The sequence below is a fragment of the Colletotrichum paranaense genome (genome assembly GCF_030867605.1).
Source record: "Colletotrichum paranaense strain IMI 384185 chromosome Unknown Scaffold_15.1, whole genome shotgun sequence".
Lineage (NCBI taxonomy): Eukaryota > Fungi > Ascomycota > Sordariomycetes > Glomerellales > Glomerellaceae > Colletotrichum > Colletotrichum paranaense.
The window spans coordinates 362,050-379,833 of record NW_026848973.1 but is presented as its reverse complement, the minus strand read 5'-3'; the positions used below and the strand labels follow the sequence as shown (position 1 = coordinate 379,833).

Sequence of the window (17,784 nt, the reverse complement as noted above, 5' to 3'; positions counted from 1 at the left end):
ACCTTCCGGCAGGGCCTATTTATTAGGGTTTTTAAGATTTGGCACTGACAGGTCGACCTTAAAACACACAGCCCTTTTCATTCCTCAGCCACCGATGTTCCGGTGGGGGCCAAGAGGGAGAGCGTCAGAGATCGTCTCGGCGGCCGCGGCGAAATAGCGACGGACGGGAAGGTGGGGGGATCCTGCTTGGCATTTACCTCTCCTTTGTGTTATTGTCATGGGGATTTGCGGGACGGGTCAGTCTTTTCGTTCAAGGCAGTGATGGACATGGTGATGATGTCGACGGTGGGCCGAACCCGAGCAGGGCGTGGAGGCAGTGGTTTCGATGGGGGTAAATTGGCAACTGGCACACTGGGGAGCCAAGAGGTTGGCTGTCTGGGGAGTGAGGAATGAGTCGAGAAGAGCTCGAATATCCTTCCTTGAGTCGTTTCCATTACAACTGATGATACCTTCTCCCTTGCCATTTGATTTTTCGGGTTGATTACAGTAGCGAGGCACCTTAGGTGCCCTAGTATCGTGGTTAGAAAGGGTGTGTGAGCTGGCTGTTCGATCCCGGGTATCTGGTTTGCGCATCCCCCAGGTGTGTTTGCAGCGTCTTAAAGAGGAAGAGGAAAAAACGAGGGAACCGGAACCGAGAGACTGGGTAGTCACGGACGGTGTTTGCCTACTGCGATTATCCGTATTGTCCTCCAGGGCAAAAGGGGGATCTTGATAGGCGGCCGACATAGACGGGTTCATACAATTTGACTGAGTGCTTGCTTTTCCACGGCAAAGGGAGAGGAAAGCCGCATGATGGATGGATCTTCTGCATCCTCGAGACAAACGAACTCTTACCATCTCTCGCCGGAATGCTAGAATTGGGTCAACGGACTCACCATCGTACCGCGGCGATGGAGAAATAAGTTGATCATGTTTCAACCTTTTGGCACGCCTCATTTCAGCTGACTATTCATGTGGCCTTGCTCAGCTCAGCTCAGCTCACACATCACCCCTACCAGGCTACAGCGCAGCTCGCCCGCAGCACACAGCACGGGGCGGCGGTGGTGTGTGCTGTCTTCGTTCGATCATCCTGGACTGCGGGCTGCGGCACAATATGTACTATGTAAGCGCGGGCTCCGTCTCCAGTTGGATCTCGTTCGGATGCAGCGAGATAGGCTCCCCCCGTATGACCCTGTCATCCTCCTGCTGATCTGGGCAGGTCGCTGGACTCTGGAGGTGCCTGGTCTACCATCTTACCTAGGAGTCTGGGACGGACGGCACCGGCTTTCTCACTTGTGCGCATCGACTTTCCGTATGTGTGCTAGTTTCCGCTCGAGTTTATTCGTAATAAGGTCGTATTATACGGGTATGCAGAGGACACGTTTTTCTCTCCTTACTGTGAACAAGGGGAGTGGGGTGTAGGAAGCGGTCGATTATTATTCAAAAGTGAACTACCTGGATCAAGCCTGGGCGCCGAGAATTTGATAAGTTCCCATTGTGTCATGGTTTGGCTAGTCGGCGCATTCAACGAAAGGGCAAGGTGACTATGAACTTTGGTGAAAAAGAGAGGGAGGAGGAGGGGTAAGTGAGGCATAGGCTAGCTATGCGTCTAGAGATACCGGTTGCGAACCTCTGAATCAACGATCCCATGAGCTAGTGGAGATCGGGAAAAGACAAAGAAACGACGATGGCACGATTCTCGAGCGGGTTTGTGTCCAAAAGCTTGGTATCGCTAGCCCACGGGATGCGGGAGGGCGAGGCTGGCACGGGAATAAAGTAGAGTAAGCAAACATGAGTCGGGGGGACAGATTGTCATGTGAGTTTGTGTGAGAAAGGGCTGAGGCAGTGGGGAGGATCTCGAAGCCGATTCAGGAACCCTGGCGGGCAGCCAAAGTCTTGATATGGCGATGCCCGAGCAAGATGAGCCTGCGACTCGTGAGAGCATAAGGGAGACGCTCAAGAGGGTCAGAAATGGAATTGCTCTGCACCGTCATTTTCGGTGTGGCCTATCAGTATCTATCAATTCACTAGACAGCGAAAGAATCACGAGAGAAATAGCGATGGTCCGATAGACAATTCTGTCATAAAACAAAGTGATGGTTCCTCGCTGAAATAAGCGTTTGCCTGTACGGATACGGGTGGTTTTTCTGTTCCCAGAAGGCCCTTTTTACAAGGTTTTTCTGCCCAGCACCCCAGCCCGGGCCCTACTTCGGTCTGTCAGTGGTTCTCGACCATACCAAGAATGGAGTACTTGACGAGCGAGAAAGGAAAGGACTACGTAGAAGAATGTTGGCTTCATTCTTGAGTCCTTGACTAACCTCCGATTTGCTTGGCAATGTGCGGCCGCCTGTACGAGGAGGGAAGTTGGAGGGGATTTTAGGTAAACTTTTTTTCTTTTCGTTCTTTGCAGAACCTTTCGTGATCCGCTTCGCTAAAGCACGGTCTGCATAGTGTAGTCTTCCGACCTGAGCCCGGCGTGCCTGTCTGCCTGGAACACTAAGGTAGCCCGCGACCTTGTTTTTGCCTAGAAGGATGAGGGAGTTCCTGCACGGCCAACGTCGGCTTGGTAAATATGGGTTGACTATTGGTCATGGCCCCTTGGTAAACGAGTTACGAGCGGGATACGGCACGGAGAGGGGGCGGCGCCGCGGCAGGGCAGGGGTTTGCGGTGCGGCTGCGAAGAGAGGCCTGGGTTTGCGGTTAGATCAGCTTTTTTAGTCTTCTTCTTATTGCTTGTGGCTAAGATTATGGTTAATTCCCCGTCCAGTGAGGATTGGCAGGATTTGCGATAGAGAATGAGAGGCCGACCGACAAAGAAACATGTGAGCTTGATAGTTTCCCCTGCGTACTCCGTAGTCTTTGTAGAGCTGCGAACATGGGGGGTGTTTGCTTTGATTTAAGCATCGGGGTGGTTTGATTGGATACGGGCGTTTGAATTGGCGTGTGATGTGTGCCCGGGGTGGGCGTCATACTGAAGAAAGACTGAAGTCTGGATTGGATTGGAGTTTCTTAAATTTCGTCTACCCGTATGCAGGCCTGTGGGATAGACAAGGTTTTCCCTTAGTTTTTTTGGTCAGATCTTCTAGACTTTCTATGACCTCTTTAGGTGATGCATCTCCGTTTAGGGTTATGCTTTTAGGCTTGGCTAATGACAGAAGTGAGCGTAAGCAATACGCCGGAGCATCATGAAATGTGAAATGCCCGTCTGGTCCATTTGAGGGTTTTATACAATTGCCGGTTTCTTGGCTTGAGCGCCAATGGTCTCTGCCGCTCAGAATGTTTTTTCTCTCTTGGATTCGAATGAGTTAAATGTCTTGGACGGAGTGGCTGAGCACATTGAATGTCTCTCCAGAAAGGTCCGCTCGTGGACACGCCAAGCAAAAACAATCACCAAGAGCCAAGAGAAACTCAAAAAAAGAAGGCAAATTTTCTTAATGGCACATGAGAGTGAGCAGCAAGCAGATCATGGATCGACATGGAACAGTTTCTTCGTGCATTGTGTCTTATACTGCCCATCCATCCCGGTCCTTAGCAGTATCCTGCACTGTTTACTGGCCTCGGGGTCTTGGGACGTCCACATAGCCTTCTTGGTATGTGTCATTTCGCCAAGACTGGCCGATGGGCGCCAAATGGCAGATTTAGGGTTTCGTTCATTCTTTGGCTACGCGGTCAGGAAGGGGGCGTGTCAAAGCCTGTCTACTTGCAGTGCACCGTATTTGGCGGACGGTTTGATTTGGATTTTTATTTTCCATTTCCTTTTTAGTTTCCCTTAGTTTAATTTGGACTTGACATCTGGTTTCTTAGTGGCTACCAACCATAGACTAGGCTGGCGGACACAACGGAACGGACTTAACCTTGTTCGCAGTCATAGAGTCTCTGCTATGTGTCTTCTTTTGACGATTTTTCTGCTCAGTCTTGCCGCTGGCTGGATACTCTATTTGTCTTCGTCGGGTGTTTTACCAGAGTGAATAAGAATTACCAATGCTTGTTAGGTCAGATGGAAGGGGGGCAGAATTCAGTGGGAGCCGACTTACGCCCACCCCTTCCAAGCTCGCCCCGTCACAGTGCTCTATAGAACCTTGTGTTGAGTTCGCTATCGCGGAATGAGACGTTGGTGCATCCTTTTCCCGAGACGGGAGTACGGGGCAAGCAAGGGGGGAAAGGTTAGTGATTTTAGCCTACAGATTCGGTGGTCTGCACGTAGTCAGCGCGGCCAGACGATACCTCTTGTTGGTAGTGATTCCCAGACCCTGATCCCATTTTGGCTTTTTTAGTCAGACGTACTTTTGCTTATACGAGGTTAAGTTCATGTACGGAGTTTGTGCTCAGTCTGTAGAGTTCTGGCCTGGCTTGCTTTTTTGGACAATCGACCGGCCGTCCGCGGGATAATCTTTATGGTGCAGAATGGGGGCCTAAACGAAAGATTTAGGTACAGATAGATGGATTGGCACGATTAGATGTTCCTTCTTCTGGAACGGGATTCCTTGTTTGTGTGGCCCGGGAAAGGTGGAAGATGCGGCACGTTTTTTTCTTGCTCATTTTTGTAATAAACAACGAACACACACGACTCGTTTCGACATGCTGTCCGTTGCGGCGGCGGTCGCGTTGTATTGGTATTGGGGACACGGAATAACGGAATTGGAGGCAACACTTTATCGGCGATCGAGTCTCCACCTGGTGCGGATGGATATTTAGTGGTTATTTTCCTGTGGTTCCGTTTCGTTGCTTCCGTGTTCCGCTGGCTGACTGCTGGCACGGGTAGAAAGTAACGTTTTGGACGGATGTGACGGTACTCAGTACTGCGGTTTTTGAGTGAGCATCGAGGGATTATGGTGCTTCGTTTGCAGCAAAGAAAAGCAGACGGGAGCCAAAGAGAGTGCACAGAGAAGAGGATGGGGCGGTGGGTGGGACCCTCGATCTCGGATACAGTGGTGGTGACGTTTTGCCGGCGGGAAGCACGGAACAAATAATGCAGATTTCTTATCCACACTTACCATTTCTCGAGGAAATACAACAGTAATCCACCCACGCGGACCACCGCTCTGAAAGGTCAGCGCAGCGATACTTGGTACGCAGTATACCTTCTCTAGTGGGGCCGGCGGTGGCTGCGGGCTTGTCTTGGCTTGGCAGCCTTGGAAAAGGGCGCTGTTCGAAAGGAGGGTGTGGAGTTATTGCAGGTACCGTTAGGCTGTGACCTGCACCCAAAAGTGACTTTATCTTGTGTGTGCTGAGTGGATGTGATGGATAATGGGCCCTGCTGAGGAGGAATGCCATTATGGTGGAGAATTGAGCCTCGGCGGCGCATCGTAATCGTTCCTTTTCTTGCGTTTCTGCGTCTGCCCATTGCTCAGCCTTGGCCTTGATGCTCTATTCTATTTGATGTTGCAACATTGTCGTGTTTTTACCCTTTTCGTATCAGTTCTCCTCTTGCTGATGGTCAACTATCTGTGTACGTACTTCTGAGTGATGTCTGTCTGCACCCCCATTGAGGCGGCCTATCCCCACGCCCCTGACTCGGTCGGACATTCCCACCCACAGAACAAGGGATGACGGTGAGTGGTTCAGTCTGTGTACGTATCTTTTCGGACACATTGGCCTCCACTTCGAAAAAGCTTGGTGCAGCGACTGTTGAAATAAGCTTGAATTCTTTTCGAGAAGGGAGGGAAGGAAGGTCGGCGGTACGTACCCACGATACCTTCTCGTCAGCCTGCACCTTCCACCCTGAGTCTGCAACCCACTTTCCACACACCAATTGGTGCCTGCGCCTGCCTTCCATACCTGTGTCTGCCGTGCCTGCCAAATGCACCCACATGTCGTGAGAGCTCCTTCCTGTCCACAACGACAGAGACCTTCCTCCTCCTTCCATCTTGATTAAGCAAGTACCTTAGGTAGTGCCATTAGAAAAAAAGAAGGTCAAGGAACATAATGGTCAAAAAGAGGAAAAGGGAAAGAATAGTGCCGTGCCGTCCCTTCCACCTCTTCCAGCAAGGTTTCTCCCGCAAATCTCCAGTCTCCCCCGTCCCATCCCGGCCGACCTGAACCTTGACCGGCATGCAATTCCACGACACAGACATTGGATCCCATCTTGCAGACTCTAGTCTCCAGTCTCCCAATCGTCCCCATCGTCCCCATCGCATCGCTCTCGATCCCGTCCCAAGTTATGGTACACCGGCAATCGTCGCGGGCATTTGCGTGTTCCTCACCGTGGACACGACGCTTCGAGACTTTCCGAAGCAGTCTTGACTCTCTGCTCCTGAACAGCAACACACGGATAGAAAGGCAGTTTTGACGACCGTCACCTCTCACACAGAGAGATACCGAAGAAAGAATCATGGGTGGACGGCCGATCTGACTGCGAAATCAAATCGCCCATGCAACGGCCGTCACATCCATCTTTGACGGATGCAACGCCCACACCCTCCCGCTCGCCGTCACATCCATCTTATCGCCTTCATTTACTTCTTTTGCCGACGCATGTGTTTGGTCCAGCTTTAAATTATTATTCGCGGCCTTGTCATCCTTCATTGTCGTCTTCATCCGCCGTCCAGCAAATAACCCCGGTTTTTCCCCATCCTCACCAGTGTTGTGAACAGACTACCCACCTACGGATACCTACCTCGCTGCAACTCGATTCATCACATGGAGGGACTAGGCGCCATACCGATTTCGCCATCTTGCAGAAACCAGCGATAAGCCGTCCGGAGAGGTCTGGCTTATTTCACCGCGAAATCGGCCTCCCCATCACAGACTGAGCACTCCGTTACGTCTTAAAAGGTCAGCTACCGGGAGAAACATTCTCACGTCTAGGAGCCTGAGAGACTCGCACGGGGGAGCGCCACCATTGTGGAGGGAATCCGAGCTCCGAGTTGGAGTGAAAACCAGCTCAACCTGCTGCCTTTTCGGCACCGACAGCACTCACTTGTGGTGGTGGTTGGGGGCTGAGGCACAGCAAACGCGCCATCTGGATCAGTCGGCACGCCAGACCCAGACCCTGACGACAATCATTCCGCCCGAGCCAACTCCAAAATTAAGAGAGAGCCTATCGATTTGAGCTTATTCCCGGTTAGGAGCCCCGATTGTGCGCCTTCTCCTCACCACAGCATCAACCATCAACCTGACTCTGAGAGTCTCGCTCCATCAGTCACCTCTGCCGGATACCCGCACAAGTACAGAGCATCCGGCTCCGCGGCTACGGCTGCTACGGTTGCGGCCACCGACCGATCAGAGATAGCTGAAGCTTGCATCAATTTGAGAAGCTTAGCCTGACGAACCATTCATTCTGCTCTCCAGAGAGTACTCCATACGCCCCTTTCTCTATCGACCGAGGCATCGAGGCTTCAACTAGAAGGGGTATCACCCACCGAGGGAAGGGAGGAGACTTGCCTACAGTTAATTAACATCCTCCAGAGACATACGTACGCTGCCGGCCGACTCGTCGTCATCATCAGCCTCACCAACCTACGCCGCGTTCCTGTTCAGCACAGTCTCCATTATCCCCAGCGCCTAGATCCCAAAAAAAGAACAGACCGTCCGGCTGGTACGTGGGAGGACCATCGATACTATCCAAAGTAAGTTAAGCCATCACGCTACACCATGCTTTATTCCCTTATTTCCCCTATCGGATGGAGCAACAAATGCGTACGGAGAAAGACTGCGTGGTAGTTCATCCTCACCATTGCCTTGGGCCCCTCATTCTTTACTCCCGTTTGTACGCATAGGTAGCCTCCTCCGAGCACCTCCCGCTTCCCGAAGACGTACGCAGCTCTCTCCCCATCGTGTGGCTCTCCCCTGAACCCGTCGCCACGCTTGTTTGACGGCTCTTGAGCTCTGGGCCAGAACAAGCTCTTTTTCGGGAGACCTGGCGGCGTGGGAAAAAGTTGGGGCTTGAGACCTTGAGACTCGCTGGGACACTGGACAGATGTTCCCTCTTTACCCACTCTCCCACATCCCGATCCCGAAGCCCTCGCGAGTCTTGACACAGCACGCCTGGCATGGCCGTGTAGTAAGGTAGGTACTGCGTGTCCGTAGAGTGGTAGACTTCCGCGGCCTCGTCGCCTTTGATGGGGAAACCGCCTGCATAATCTTGAGTCTCTGACGGCGTACCCAAGTCTCTCCTTGACCTTAAATTTTCCGCCCCGTCAATCGTTGTCCATCCATCTCAGCCCACATATCCGTACGGGAGACTACCATTATCATCCTGTGCCCCCTCCAATCACTTCAAACTGCGCCCAACTGGCGTCGTCATCCATCATCCTTACCCCCGTTGCTCGCAAACCCAAGGGTGCTCTGTACATAGTATCCGTCGTAGCGTACTGTACCAAGCACATTGCTTAAGTTGATTATCAGTGGGGTTCTCGGGATTTCCTAACTCTATGTACTTGTGCCCAGACAAGTATTCCCGTCGTTCGGACTCTTGCTCATTGCCGTCACGCTCCAGCCAACACAGCAGAACCCACACACGCCATCTCGTCCCAAAGCTTGTCACCACCTACCGCAACATCCAACGGCTTGTCCGCGTAAACCGTCGTCAGGAGCCCATCCCGGACACTGCCCCCCCCCCCCCCATCCCAAAGGACGGCAAGCAATCCAAAAGTAGCGCTGTGCAACTCAACCTTTTCTGTCCTATGTCCCCGATCCGCCGGGGCCTTGACTTGCGGCGGTACCCCTGGTCACCGTTGACTCTGTGTGGTCCCCTCCCAGGCTCCCACCCCAAGGTCCCAGGAGGACGCCCGGCCGACAGACTCGCCCTTTCGGCACTGGATCAAGCATAAAGAAGTCGACGCAATCGGCAGCTCCTGGGCCGCCGCAGCCAATCTCGACTCTCGCCTTGTCGTTCATCTCCCGCGGGTCTCAATCTTATAACAAGTGTCAAGATTCCCCATACGCCTCAGTTGCTGACTTTGGACGACGATCCGACACACGACTGTTGACTCTAACGAACCCACCTACCCGCGTGCCCACATTCGCGTTGCTGATACCGATACAAATCAACTCATCCAGCGAGAAAAGAAGTATCCGTAGAAGTCTGTCATTTTCACCGGCAGGCAACCTTGGCATCCCCGTCACAAAACACTACTCTGTACGGATACACTACACGCAGAAAGAGAGGTACGTACGCACTTCATTGTTTCGATACTCACTACCCATCCTTCTGCCCCGTCGTATACGCCCCGTTCGTCTCCATCTCGGCCCCTCTCCATGTTTTTGTCGTAGTCAAGCTTCGGTGTCGATCAGGTGCATTGTCTACTTGGTTGGAATGGGCGCCTGCTGCATCTGCGTCACCCTTCTGCTCCCCTCGAGTGTCTAGTGTCACCCTCACGTCTATCCTGATGTAGGAAGTTTGGGGGCCGCGGTATTGCAGGGGCTGCTAGACGGCACATCACTCTCATGCACCGGCGCTATCAAGAAGTTGCAGTGCAACCATCGAGCACAGGTCGTCCAAACAGGGCATCTGTCAAGAGGTGATCACACACTTGTCTGATGAAGCTTCCTGGTGCTCAACGATCACTGCTCATCACCTATTGCTACTACTGGCCGCCGCCGGCCGAACACTATTCAACTCGTTCACGCGTATTTTCCTCATCTACCCATTACCCTCCGAATAGCTTGATCGCCGTCCCAAGTCTGCACGCAATATTCAGCCCATCTATCTACCTCTCTCATCATTCATGCACATCGCCTCTTTTCCCACAGTTGGCTTCCAAGTACGACTCGGCCATCGGTCATCTCGGCCTCTCTACTGAGCCCGCTCAGGGATAGTCCAAGAGGCAATTTTAGTCGAGAAAGCCAGTACCCCCCGTCCCCGTCATCTTCTTCAATGGATCGGCTGTGACGGCGCTGAGAGACAGAGAGAGAGAGTGTGTGTGTGTGTGTGTGTGCGCGCACAGGGTGATTCCAGAAGGAATTTTGGGTCACTCGGGTCGCCTCCACTTTGGTTCGAAGCGTATCCGTAGTCTTCCCAAGTCCCAAAGTCACTTTTCAACCCATGCCCGGTCTTGTCTTCTTGTCGACACCCCCCTCTTCGTCGTCGTCGTCGTCTTCTTCCTCTTCCACCCCCTCCGTCTCCCACACGCCCTCTTTTTGCATTCGTACCCCTGCCCCCCTTGGCTTGCCCTGGCCCCCCTCCCTTACCATGACTCCCCTGTCGCCAAAAGCTTGGCCTTCGCCGGGGGTTGCGACTGCTAGTGTGGGCTTGCGCGTGTTGTATCAGGATATATATGGTACAGGTGCTGCTCCAGCCCAGTCAGACGCCTTTGAACTCCATACCTGGCACGTCTCGCAAGCCTGCCAAAAGCAGCTCTCACCAACTCCAACATCCCGCTCACCTTCACCATCTCCACCCTTTCGAAGCTTGACGTGCGACTCAATGCGCCTCAACCTATCTCTCTGTCGAGTTGTGAATAAGCTTCTGTCATCACCCATCACCGCCTGCGAAACACCTTCATCCTATCGTCGAGGAGCTCATCGTCGCCCTCACCTGCCTAGAACCTAAAGAGCTAACCCACTTTGCTCTGCGTCATCTAGCCTACGCAATTCGTTTCTCTTTTCTCGAAGCGTTTGTCAGCGGTATCAGCACCCGCTGCTCACCACCTACGCGTCCGCTTCTCACAGAACAAACGCTCTTTCATAGAGAAAGCTTGGACCTTCAGCCTTTTCCGACGAGACGTCTCACCCTGATTTGCCTTGAACAATCTCTTGGCGTGACAGACGGACACCACCAGTCTGGTCATACGGGGTTTTAACCATAGCTATCGGCTTAACCCAACAAACTCTCTTCTCTCTCGACCGCGGATTACCCGTCTTTGCCATAGGGCAACTCGGGCCAAGGATCTTTTTCTGTCGAGGGCAACTTGTGCCGATTTCTACTCAAACTATCCCTACCCCCCAAACGAACTCAGTGGGGCCGCAGTGGAGGACCACCGGAGAGTTACTTTCGGACCAGCCTTCCCTTCTTCTCACCTTGATATAAAGGTTCTCCCCATCCTACCTATCAATACCTCTTGGTAGCTTCACACTTTTACTTGACCTTCACCACTCAACCTTCATCACACTTTATCCATCATCACCATGGAGACGTATCACGGCTTTGTGCGGACACCCGCAGACGCTATCAAGCTCTTCGAGGCTTGCAGACTCGGCCTCTTGCCTCGCGTCCAACGCAGACTATCAGAGAAGGAACGCCAATCCATCCGGTCCGGCTCAGTATTTGTTTGGGATGAGCGGGAAGCTGGCATGAGGAGGTGGACCGATGGAAAGTCATGGAGCGCCAGCCGAGTCTCTGGCAGTTTCCTTACCTACCGCGAGATGGAGGGCAAGCGTGGCAGCGGCTTCGGCGGCGGCAGACGGGGTGCCGGCAAGACTCCCGACTCTGGCCGCGGCAGCGATGAGGACCAGGAGGACGGCGAGCCTGAGGGCTACAGATACAAGGCGGATGGCCTCATGAAGCAGTCTTTCAGCATCACCACCTCCACTGGCCAGCACCTTCACCTCATCTCCTACTACTCGAGACCGCACCCTGGATCACCAGAGCTCCAGCAACCAAGCACCGATGCCCAGCTCAGACACATCACTCCCATGAAGGGAATGTACCCCGAGTCCAGCCTCCACGACAGCAACCCTACTCCCGCTCTCACAAGAGGACCTATGCTGCAGCAAACTCCCTACATGACACAGCAGCACCCTCAACAGCCCATGCCGCCGCAAGCCTACCCTCCTCAGTACGCACAGCAGCCGGGCTACTCATGGCCTCCTTCGCCGGTCGCCACGCCTCCTTACAGCCACTACACAACATCTCCCTACCCGCCGCAACAGCAGCCGCAACATCAACTGCCGCCTCCTCAAGTCTCACACTCGCCCGCGCAACAACCGCACTACGCTCACGCACCTCCCCACCACCACCTGTCCCCTTACGACCGGGCACCTCTCCCGCCGCCAACGGCTCAGAAGCCTCTGGCTCCCTATGCTCCTCAACACCAGTCTCCTCGCCTGGCGCAGATTCAACAACCGCAGCACCAGTCGCCTCGGTTGGCTTCTATTCAACAGTCGCGTGCTTCTGAGTCCCCTCGCATCTCCCACCTTCAAGCTCAAGCGGCACAGGCTGTGATGATCGACCCTAGACTCGGCCCTCGCAACCCCAACACTCTGCCGGGAATCAACGCCGTCTCCAGCGCTCCTTCTACCAGCCACCCGATCACACATACTCCTCCCAACAGGACGTTGTCTGTCTCGCCTCCTAGAAGCTCGCACTCCGATAGCAACAGCGCGGCGCCCCTTCCCAACAAGGCTAGCCTGTCTGCTCTCTTGCTGCACCCTACTCCGTCCAACTCTGAGCCCAGCAGTGCCAACGGTGTGAACAGCGCCAACAGCTCCCCGCGAACAGGAGGCGCCCTCGGCGGTCTTCCCCCGCCGGTCGACCGCCCTGCCAACATGAGCCACGACGTCAAGGCGCTTCAGGCTCTGGACCGCAAGTTCTGCATCTAAAGTGTGCCAGACCGGGAACAAGAGGAGAAGGAACGTCCATGAAGACGTAATCAGGGTTGCATTGCCATGTTAGCCTGGGAATTTCGTTTTGTCTTTTTTTGTCTTTACTTCAGCATCGCCACGGCGTTTGGGAATCTCTTTCAGGACCAAGCCACTTTGGGCGGTCTCAACAAATCGGGAAACGTGAGATCACGATATCGGATCACGGGGGTTTTTGGGGTTTGCATCACGGTAAAAACGGGGTTGGCCAGGGCATCACCACCAGAGAGGTTTTGCATTGAAACAGTCGTTACTTTTCATTTATACAGTACATAGCATTACGAGATTGCCTCATCCGCGCCATCGGTACATCACCGGGCGAAATAGACTGGCACATTTTTTACCAACATCTTGACTTCCGTGTATCCCCATTCCCGCCTGTGGCTTTGAGTCAATTCTCGATGAAGGATGTGTTACGTTGCAGACTGGTTTCGAACATGTGGCTCTATACAGTGATGCACACAGATGGATGCATCTTACGACGGTAAGGTGGTGGACTTTCGAGTCTGAGGCTAAGCGGATGGAGTCTTTCCCCCAAAGTCGGGGATCATTTTCTGAGGCGAACTGACAGCGGAGTATTGGTTGATGGAGACTTAGTTGCAAGCTTTCTTCTTTTACCTTGTCTCTACCTTTGACGAAGCAGGCCCCTTGGAAGGCATGGCCAGCAGTAGATCATGTCCCCGACAAAGAAAAAAGGTACGAGTTCCCATTTGCCAATTGGTATGTGGTCAGTTTAGGTTAAAGTCGCGTTAAGCATCAGGCGGTTGGCAGGGGGTTATTGGTGTTGGGGAGGGGGAGGGGGAGATCCATCATCCATGAGACGGACAACGTTGATGGGTGGTTGCGTGGTGTACGGAGTAGGGGTCATGGTTCGAGCAAGACGGACGGAAGAAAAAGTTGCGCGCGCGCGCGCGCGCCCTGTACGAGAGAGAGCCTTCGGTGGCCGAGGGAGAGCAAAGCAGTACGAGTACAATAGTAACGAAGCGGCCGCCCTGGGTCTGACCCTGGTGGGGAAGGGGACAGAGAGAGCCAGAGGCAGAGAGCCAGAGGCAGAGTGCCAGAGACGTCTGTGGGAATTTAGAGTGACGAGGCTACCGACGCTCACTGCCGATAGACGCGTAGATGAAACGGCCTCGTTCAAGGGTGTGGGTGGGAAAAGGTGGGATAGTGTCTAGGGGGGGAGCAGTTCGTGGTTTGTGTGACTGGGGTTTTGATGGAGACTTGGAGGGGGGTTATGGATGGGAGGAGGAGGCTCTTGTGATGGTTGTTGGTCTCGATGTCGAATCTAGTCGACGTTGACGTTGGTTAGACGTCGGACGAGAGAGACGTTGTAGAGAGGGGGGCAATTTTGCTCTGAAGACGGTATCGTTTTGGAGCCTAGGTATGGATGGATTACAACTTCAGATACGAAATAGAGAGACTACCCGTATCTCCATGGGGGAGAGAAGCAGCAGTCAATTTACCATTCGGGGCGTTTGTGGGGTGCGCCGGCAGCGTTCAATGCTTCTGCGTCGCTTTCTTGGTGCCGTTGCGGTTGCTCGACCGGCAGGCAGGCTGGTAAGATACAGGGTCCGGGGGTTCGATTGTATTGACCGTTTTGGGACGGTTTTTTGGGCTTCTGCCCCGAAGAACTCCATCTTTCTATTGCTCTTGTGGGTATTGCTCCGTTCAAAGCGTTTAAAGAAGATGTTCGAAGGAGACGTTGTTACACGGTTGGGAATAAGGGAGCAGCGTAGGACGGCCGGCAGATATCTAGAGTTGGATTTTTGAAGTATGATGTGAAGTCTTGGCTTGGTGATGTCCTCGTCATCTTGGTGTAGATTGGAGGGAAACCCGGAGATGGGAGAGAAAGTATCAATGATCACCATCACAAGGGTCCAATAGCAGTGGTTTAAGAGAAGTGGGATGTGGGATGTTACGCCCTTTCAGAATTAAACAGTGAAGTCTCCCGTAACTGGGTGGATGGATGGATTTTGCTTGTTCGTCATGTTTTCGAAACGGGCAGGATGCTCGTCATGCCCAGGCTGTCAGTCAAAACCAGCATACCGCGACCCTCCACCGTCGGGTTTTCTCTCGCGCGCGCGCGAACGTATGACACCGGGGACAAGCTTGACTCTTGGGACAGAAAAGCCAAGATCTGGACAGGTTTCTCCACTTCATGCATGAGACGACCCTCTGATGGAATTCATGGGAATGGTAATGCTGACTGAGGTTGAGGAACGGACGTGGTGGGTGCTGACAAAAAAAAAGCTTGCCATTCATGGGTACGTTTGTAAGTTGGAACGGGAAGCGTTTACCACTTCCGGGGAGCGTCGGTTTGTATGGGGGGTGGGTTTGCTTCGTTACAGGTGAGAGAGAGGGAGAAGATTCTCTGGGCATTCTGTCCTATTGACAAGATGATGAGCCACTTGCATTCGTAGGATTTCCTCTTTCACCTGCGATGTACGCCAGTCATGGACGACATCCGCGTCCCCATCTTCTTGCCATCTTGTTGATGCCGTACAGTTGTTTGCTCGACTCTCACGGATGTGTTCGTAACGTCAGCGTTTCCCAGCCCCGGGACGCGGGACGGGACCAAATCCCGCTTGCTTGTCGCTCATTGAGGCGCAGCAGCTTGCGACCCCCTACCTGAGCTACCTGAGCTACCTTAATTTTACGCATACCGACGGATACCCAGTGCCGCTTGGCGGGGGTCGGTGGTAGTTGACGCGTAAGGTAAGGAATGAGCATCATTACTGAATAGTGATCAAGGCCGGCCTCTGGGGGCTATGGTAAGGTCAAGAAGGGGGACTGATCTGATCTGATAGAAGCGCTGTTCAACCTTTTGCCATGATGGTTGCGTTTAGCCCGCCGCCTTCTTTCGCTTTACCCCCATAGTTGTCTTACAGCCGGACTTGCGATAGGTTCACATTATGACTCGTGGGGTGGAAGAAAGAGGGTGTGCGCGCGCTGGGGCACCAAAAGGCCAGTTTGGATCTCTTTCGGACAGGATGCTCACATTCGGCACAGAGAGCCGCTGGGCTGGGGAATAAACTTGGGATGGACTCTGAAGCTTAGCCTGACGGACGCGTAAGTAGGGGGTCATAGGTGGGTTCAAGTTGCTGCTTGACCTACTGAGAGTGAGACTTTGGAAATCTACCTCACCCCCAAGTCAGGTCGGTCCACTTGGGCAGTAGAAGCGCCGTCATGTCAGTGCATGTTGTAGCTTGTATCATTTCTCGGAAATCTTCAACTGCGCCTGGCTGGTGGTGGTGGTTATCTACGAATGTGAGCGCTCAGCGCGGCCGTGCTGTTGGCGCTTAACGTAAACTTACTTTGGCATCGGCGTTGGGGCACCGCACTGCACCGCGATCAGAACGGCGTGAAGGCTATACGAAAACCATAGAGGCTGGTTCACGCCCCTCTGGAAGTCACCGTGTTGATCATAACGGTAGTCGGCATTCTTTCAAGCCCACCAACTGTTATGTCCGTTGCACAAGTCATCAGATTCTACGGCAAGTTTTCCGGACTTAAGTCTAACATTGAACAGGTCTTTGGAGATCCTTTGCGTGCCATTGGGTGAAATGGATGACGTTGCCAAGGGCTGGGGTTCGAGGGGAAGACACAGAGGAAAGGCTTGCCGGACATGGGAAGGGGCCCCTCAATAAGCTATTATGGATCAAATGCGAGCCAAGCAAAACGAGCTCAGTATTAGTATGGCTCGAAGCCGGGGGTCAAGGTGAGAGCAGGGCTCTGAATGAGTTGCAATGGGAGCTATTCATACCTACCATCGCTCAACTCGTCAACGCCTCGTTTGGGATTCCGAATGCGCGTCTAACATCCCCTTGGAGAACTATTCGCCTTCTCCAAAAAAGACTGGATGCCACCCCCGCCGAAATCCCTCACGCATATTCGATCTCTTGAGGGTCATAGTCACATCAAGAAGAAGCCAAGTCTCACAATGCGCAAGTAAAGCCGACCACTGCCCAGGGGTGCCGACGCACGGCAGTAGTGTAGAGACGAAAGAGCAAGAAAAAAAAGCTCGGGTCCTGTGCCTGTACGGTCGCATTCCGAGCAAGGTGCGCTAGCCGCCGTGGATCTGATGTATGTCCACTGTCATCCTCCGTCCTCATCGTCTAGAATCGCCTCCTGAGACGAAGCCCTTCGCCAAATGTTTCCTCCCGGGAACAGAACGCACATGCCCCTTCTGATCTCTGGGGCGGAAGACAGTCAGAGCGGCACACTCAATCGGTTACTTGCCGATGTTGGGTCGCCTTTTGGTAGAACTTGACGGGTTCAATACCAGTATCGAGCCTCTCTTCCACCCCCTGCCGATTCACCCACCGTCCGCGAAAAAGCAGGGTCCTTGACAGGCACATACTTAAAACACCAACGAGGCAAGCTTTGACGAATCTAGCTTTGGTTCGGTGGAGAATGAGCGACAGCAGCCATGGGTAAACTTGCTTCAGGACGGAATTTGGGTTATCTTGGCGGGCCCGGACCGCCAAACAGCACAGGAGATTGGAAGGATTAGGAGAATAGAGGAGTCTTGGCGAGCGATAGCGTGTCGCGAAAAGTTGCTTTCTGACTGGGGGGAAGCGGACATGAGGTAGTACGGTGGATTCAACCTCACTGGTTCTCCCAGTGTGCTATTCTCGTCCGCTTGGCTGCGTGTCCGTTTCCTCACCATTGGGCCTCTCCAAGCAGGGCCAAGGCCTAGAGCCTGGAAGGAAAATGACTTTTGCCTTGCAGCGTGGCAGCGGTTCAATGGGAAACAATTCAGGAGGTTAGTGATGTTTCTTGTCAGGTTGCCCCGCCCGCCGCCTCCTGATAGCCAAGTCTCCATGCTTAATGGCTAATAGTTGGAGGAAGTGCTGAGTGCTGCTAGCCATTCGCTCGACCGAACCTCCGAGGACGTGGCCGTGATACCCATCGGTTGCGTTGACCAGCGATTTTGGGATGCCAAGTGTTGATTTGCAGTTTCATCACCCCTTGATGGATGAGTTTATCCAAAGCTTCGCCTTTTGACGTGCCTATACTCCACTATGCCCCTCACAATTCTGGAAGATAATGTTGATGTATCTCGAGGTAGCTTCTCATGTATCCTGGAGGCACGCCTCTCTACGCCATTCGGGACATTGTAGAATCACGCCCGTCTCGTGAGGGCAGAGGCGCTGGCTAGTGTATCAAGTCTTTTGACAAGGTCACGGAATGCTCAATTGCGATGGCGGCTGTCTGCTCGTAGTCTGTAACTTTGATGGAGCGAAAGCGAGACGACATTTATGAACAACATGAAGCACCAAACTG

At 53.3% G+C, this 17,784-nt stretch overlaps 6 protein-coding genes across 6 annotated transcripts; 3 read left to right on the top strand and 3 right to left on the bottom strand.

Moving 5' to 3' along the window:
* Positions 1 to 237: 237 nt before the first annotated feature.
* Positions 238 to 936, bottom strand: CPAR01_14316 (uncharacterized protein; the record flags this gene model as incomplete). The annotated part of the gene is made up of 1 exon (XM_060498567.1): positions 238 to 936. The coding sequence occupies one exon, from the start codon at positions 934 to 936 to the stop codon at positions 238 to 240; it is 699 nt and encodes a 232-aa protein (XP_060342628.1).
* Positions 937 to 4,432: 3,496 nt separating this feature from the next.
* Positions 4,433 to 4,900, bottom strand: CPAR01_14315 (uncharacterized protein; the record flags this gene model as incomplete). The annotated part of the gene is made up of 1 exon (XM_060498566.1): positions 4,433 to 4,900. A coding segment is annotated over one exon (468 nt), but the record flags the coding sequence as incomplete, so codon positions are not given.
* Positions 4,901 to 9,999: 5,099 nt separating this feature from the next.
* On the top strand, positions 10,000 to 10,164 carry CPAR01_14314 (uncharacterized protein; the record flags this gene model as incomplete). The annotated part of the gene is made up of 1 exon (XM_060498565.1): positions 10,000 to 10,164. A coding segment is annotated over one exon (165 nt), but the record flags the coding sequence as incomplete, so codon positions are not given.
* Positions 10,165 to 11,046: 882 nt separating this feature from the next.
* On the top strand, positions 11,047 to 12,459 carry CPAR01_14313 (Gti1/Pac2 family protein; the record flags this gene model as incomplete). The annotated part of the gene is made up of 1 exon (XM_060498564.1): positions 11,047 to 12,459. The coding sequence occupies one exon, from the start codon at positions 11,047 to 11,049 to the stop codon at positions 12,457 to 12,459; it is 1,413 nt and encodes a 470-aa protein (XP_060342625.1).
* An 814-nt stretch (positions 12,460 to 13,273) lies between these two features.
* CPAR01_14312 (uncharacterized protein) lies at positions 13,274 to 13,564 on the bottom strand (the record flags this gene model as incomplete). Its single annotated transcript, XM_060498563.1, has 1 exon — positions 13,274 to 13,564. A coding segment is annotated over one exon (291 nt), but the record flags the coding sequence as incomplete, so codon positions are not given.
* Positions 13,565 to 15,039: 1,475 nt separating this feature from the next.
* CPAR01_14311 (uncharacterized protein) lies at positions 15,040 to 15,201 on the top strand (the record flags this gene model as incomplete). Its single annotated transcript, XM_060498562.1, has 1 exon — positions 15,040 to 15,201. A coding segment is annotated over one exon (162 nt), but the record flags the coding sequence as incomplete, so codon positions are not given.
* Between the last annotated feature and the right edge of the window lie 2,583 nt (positions 15,202 to 17,784).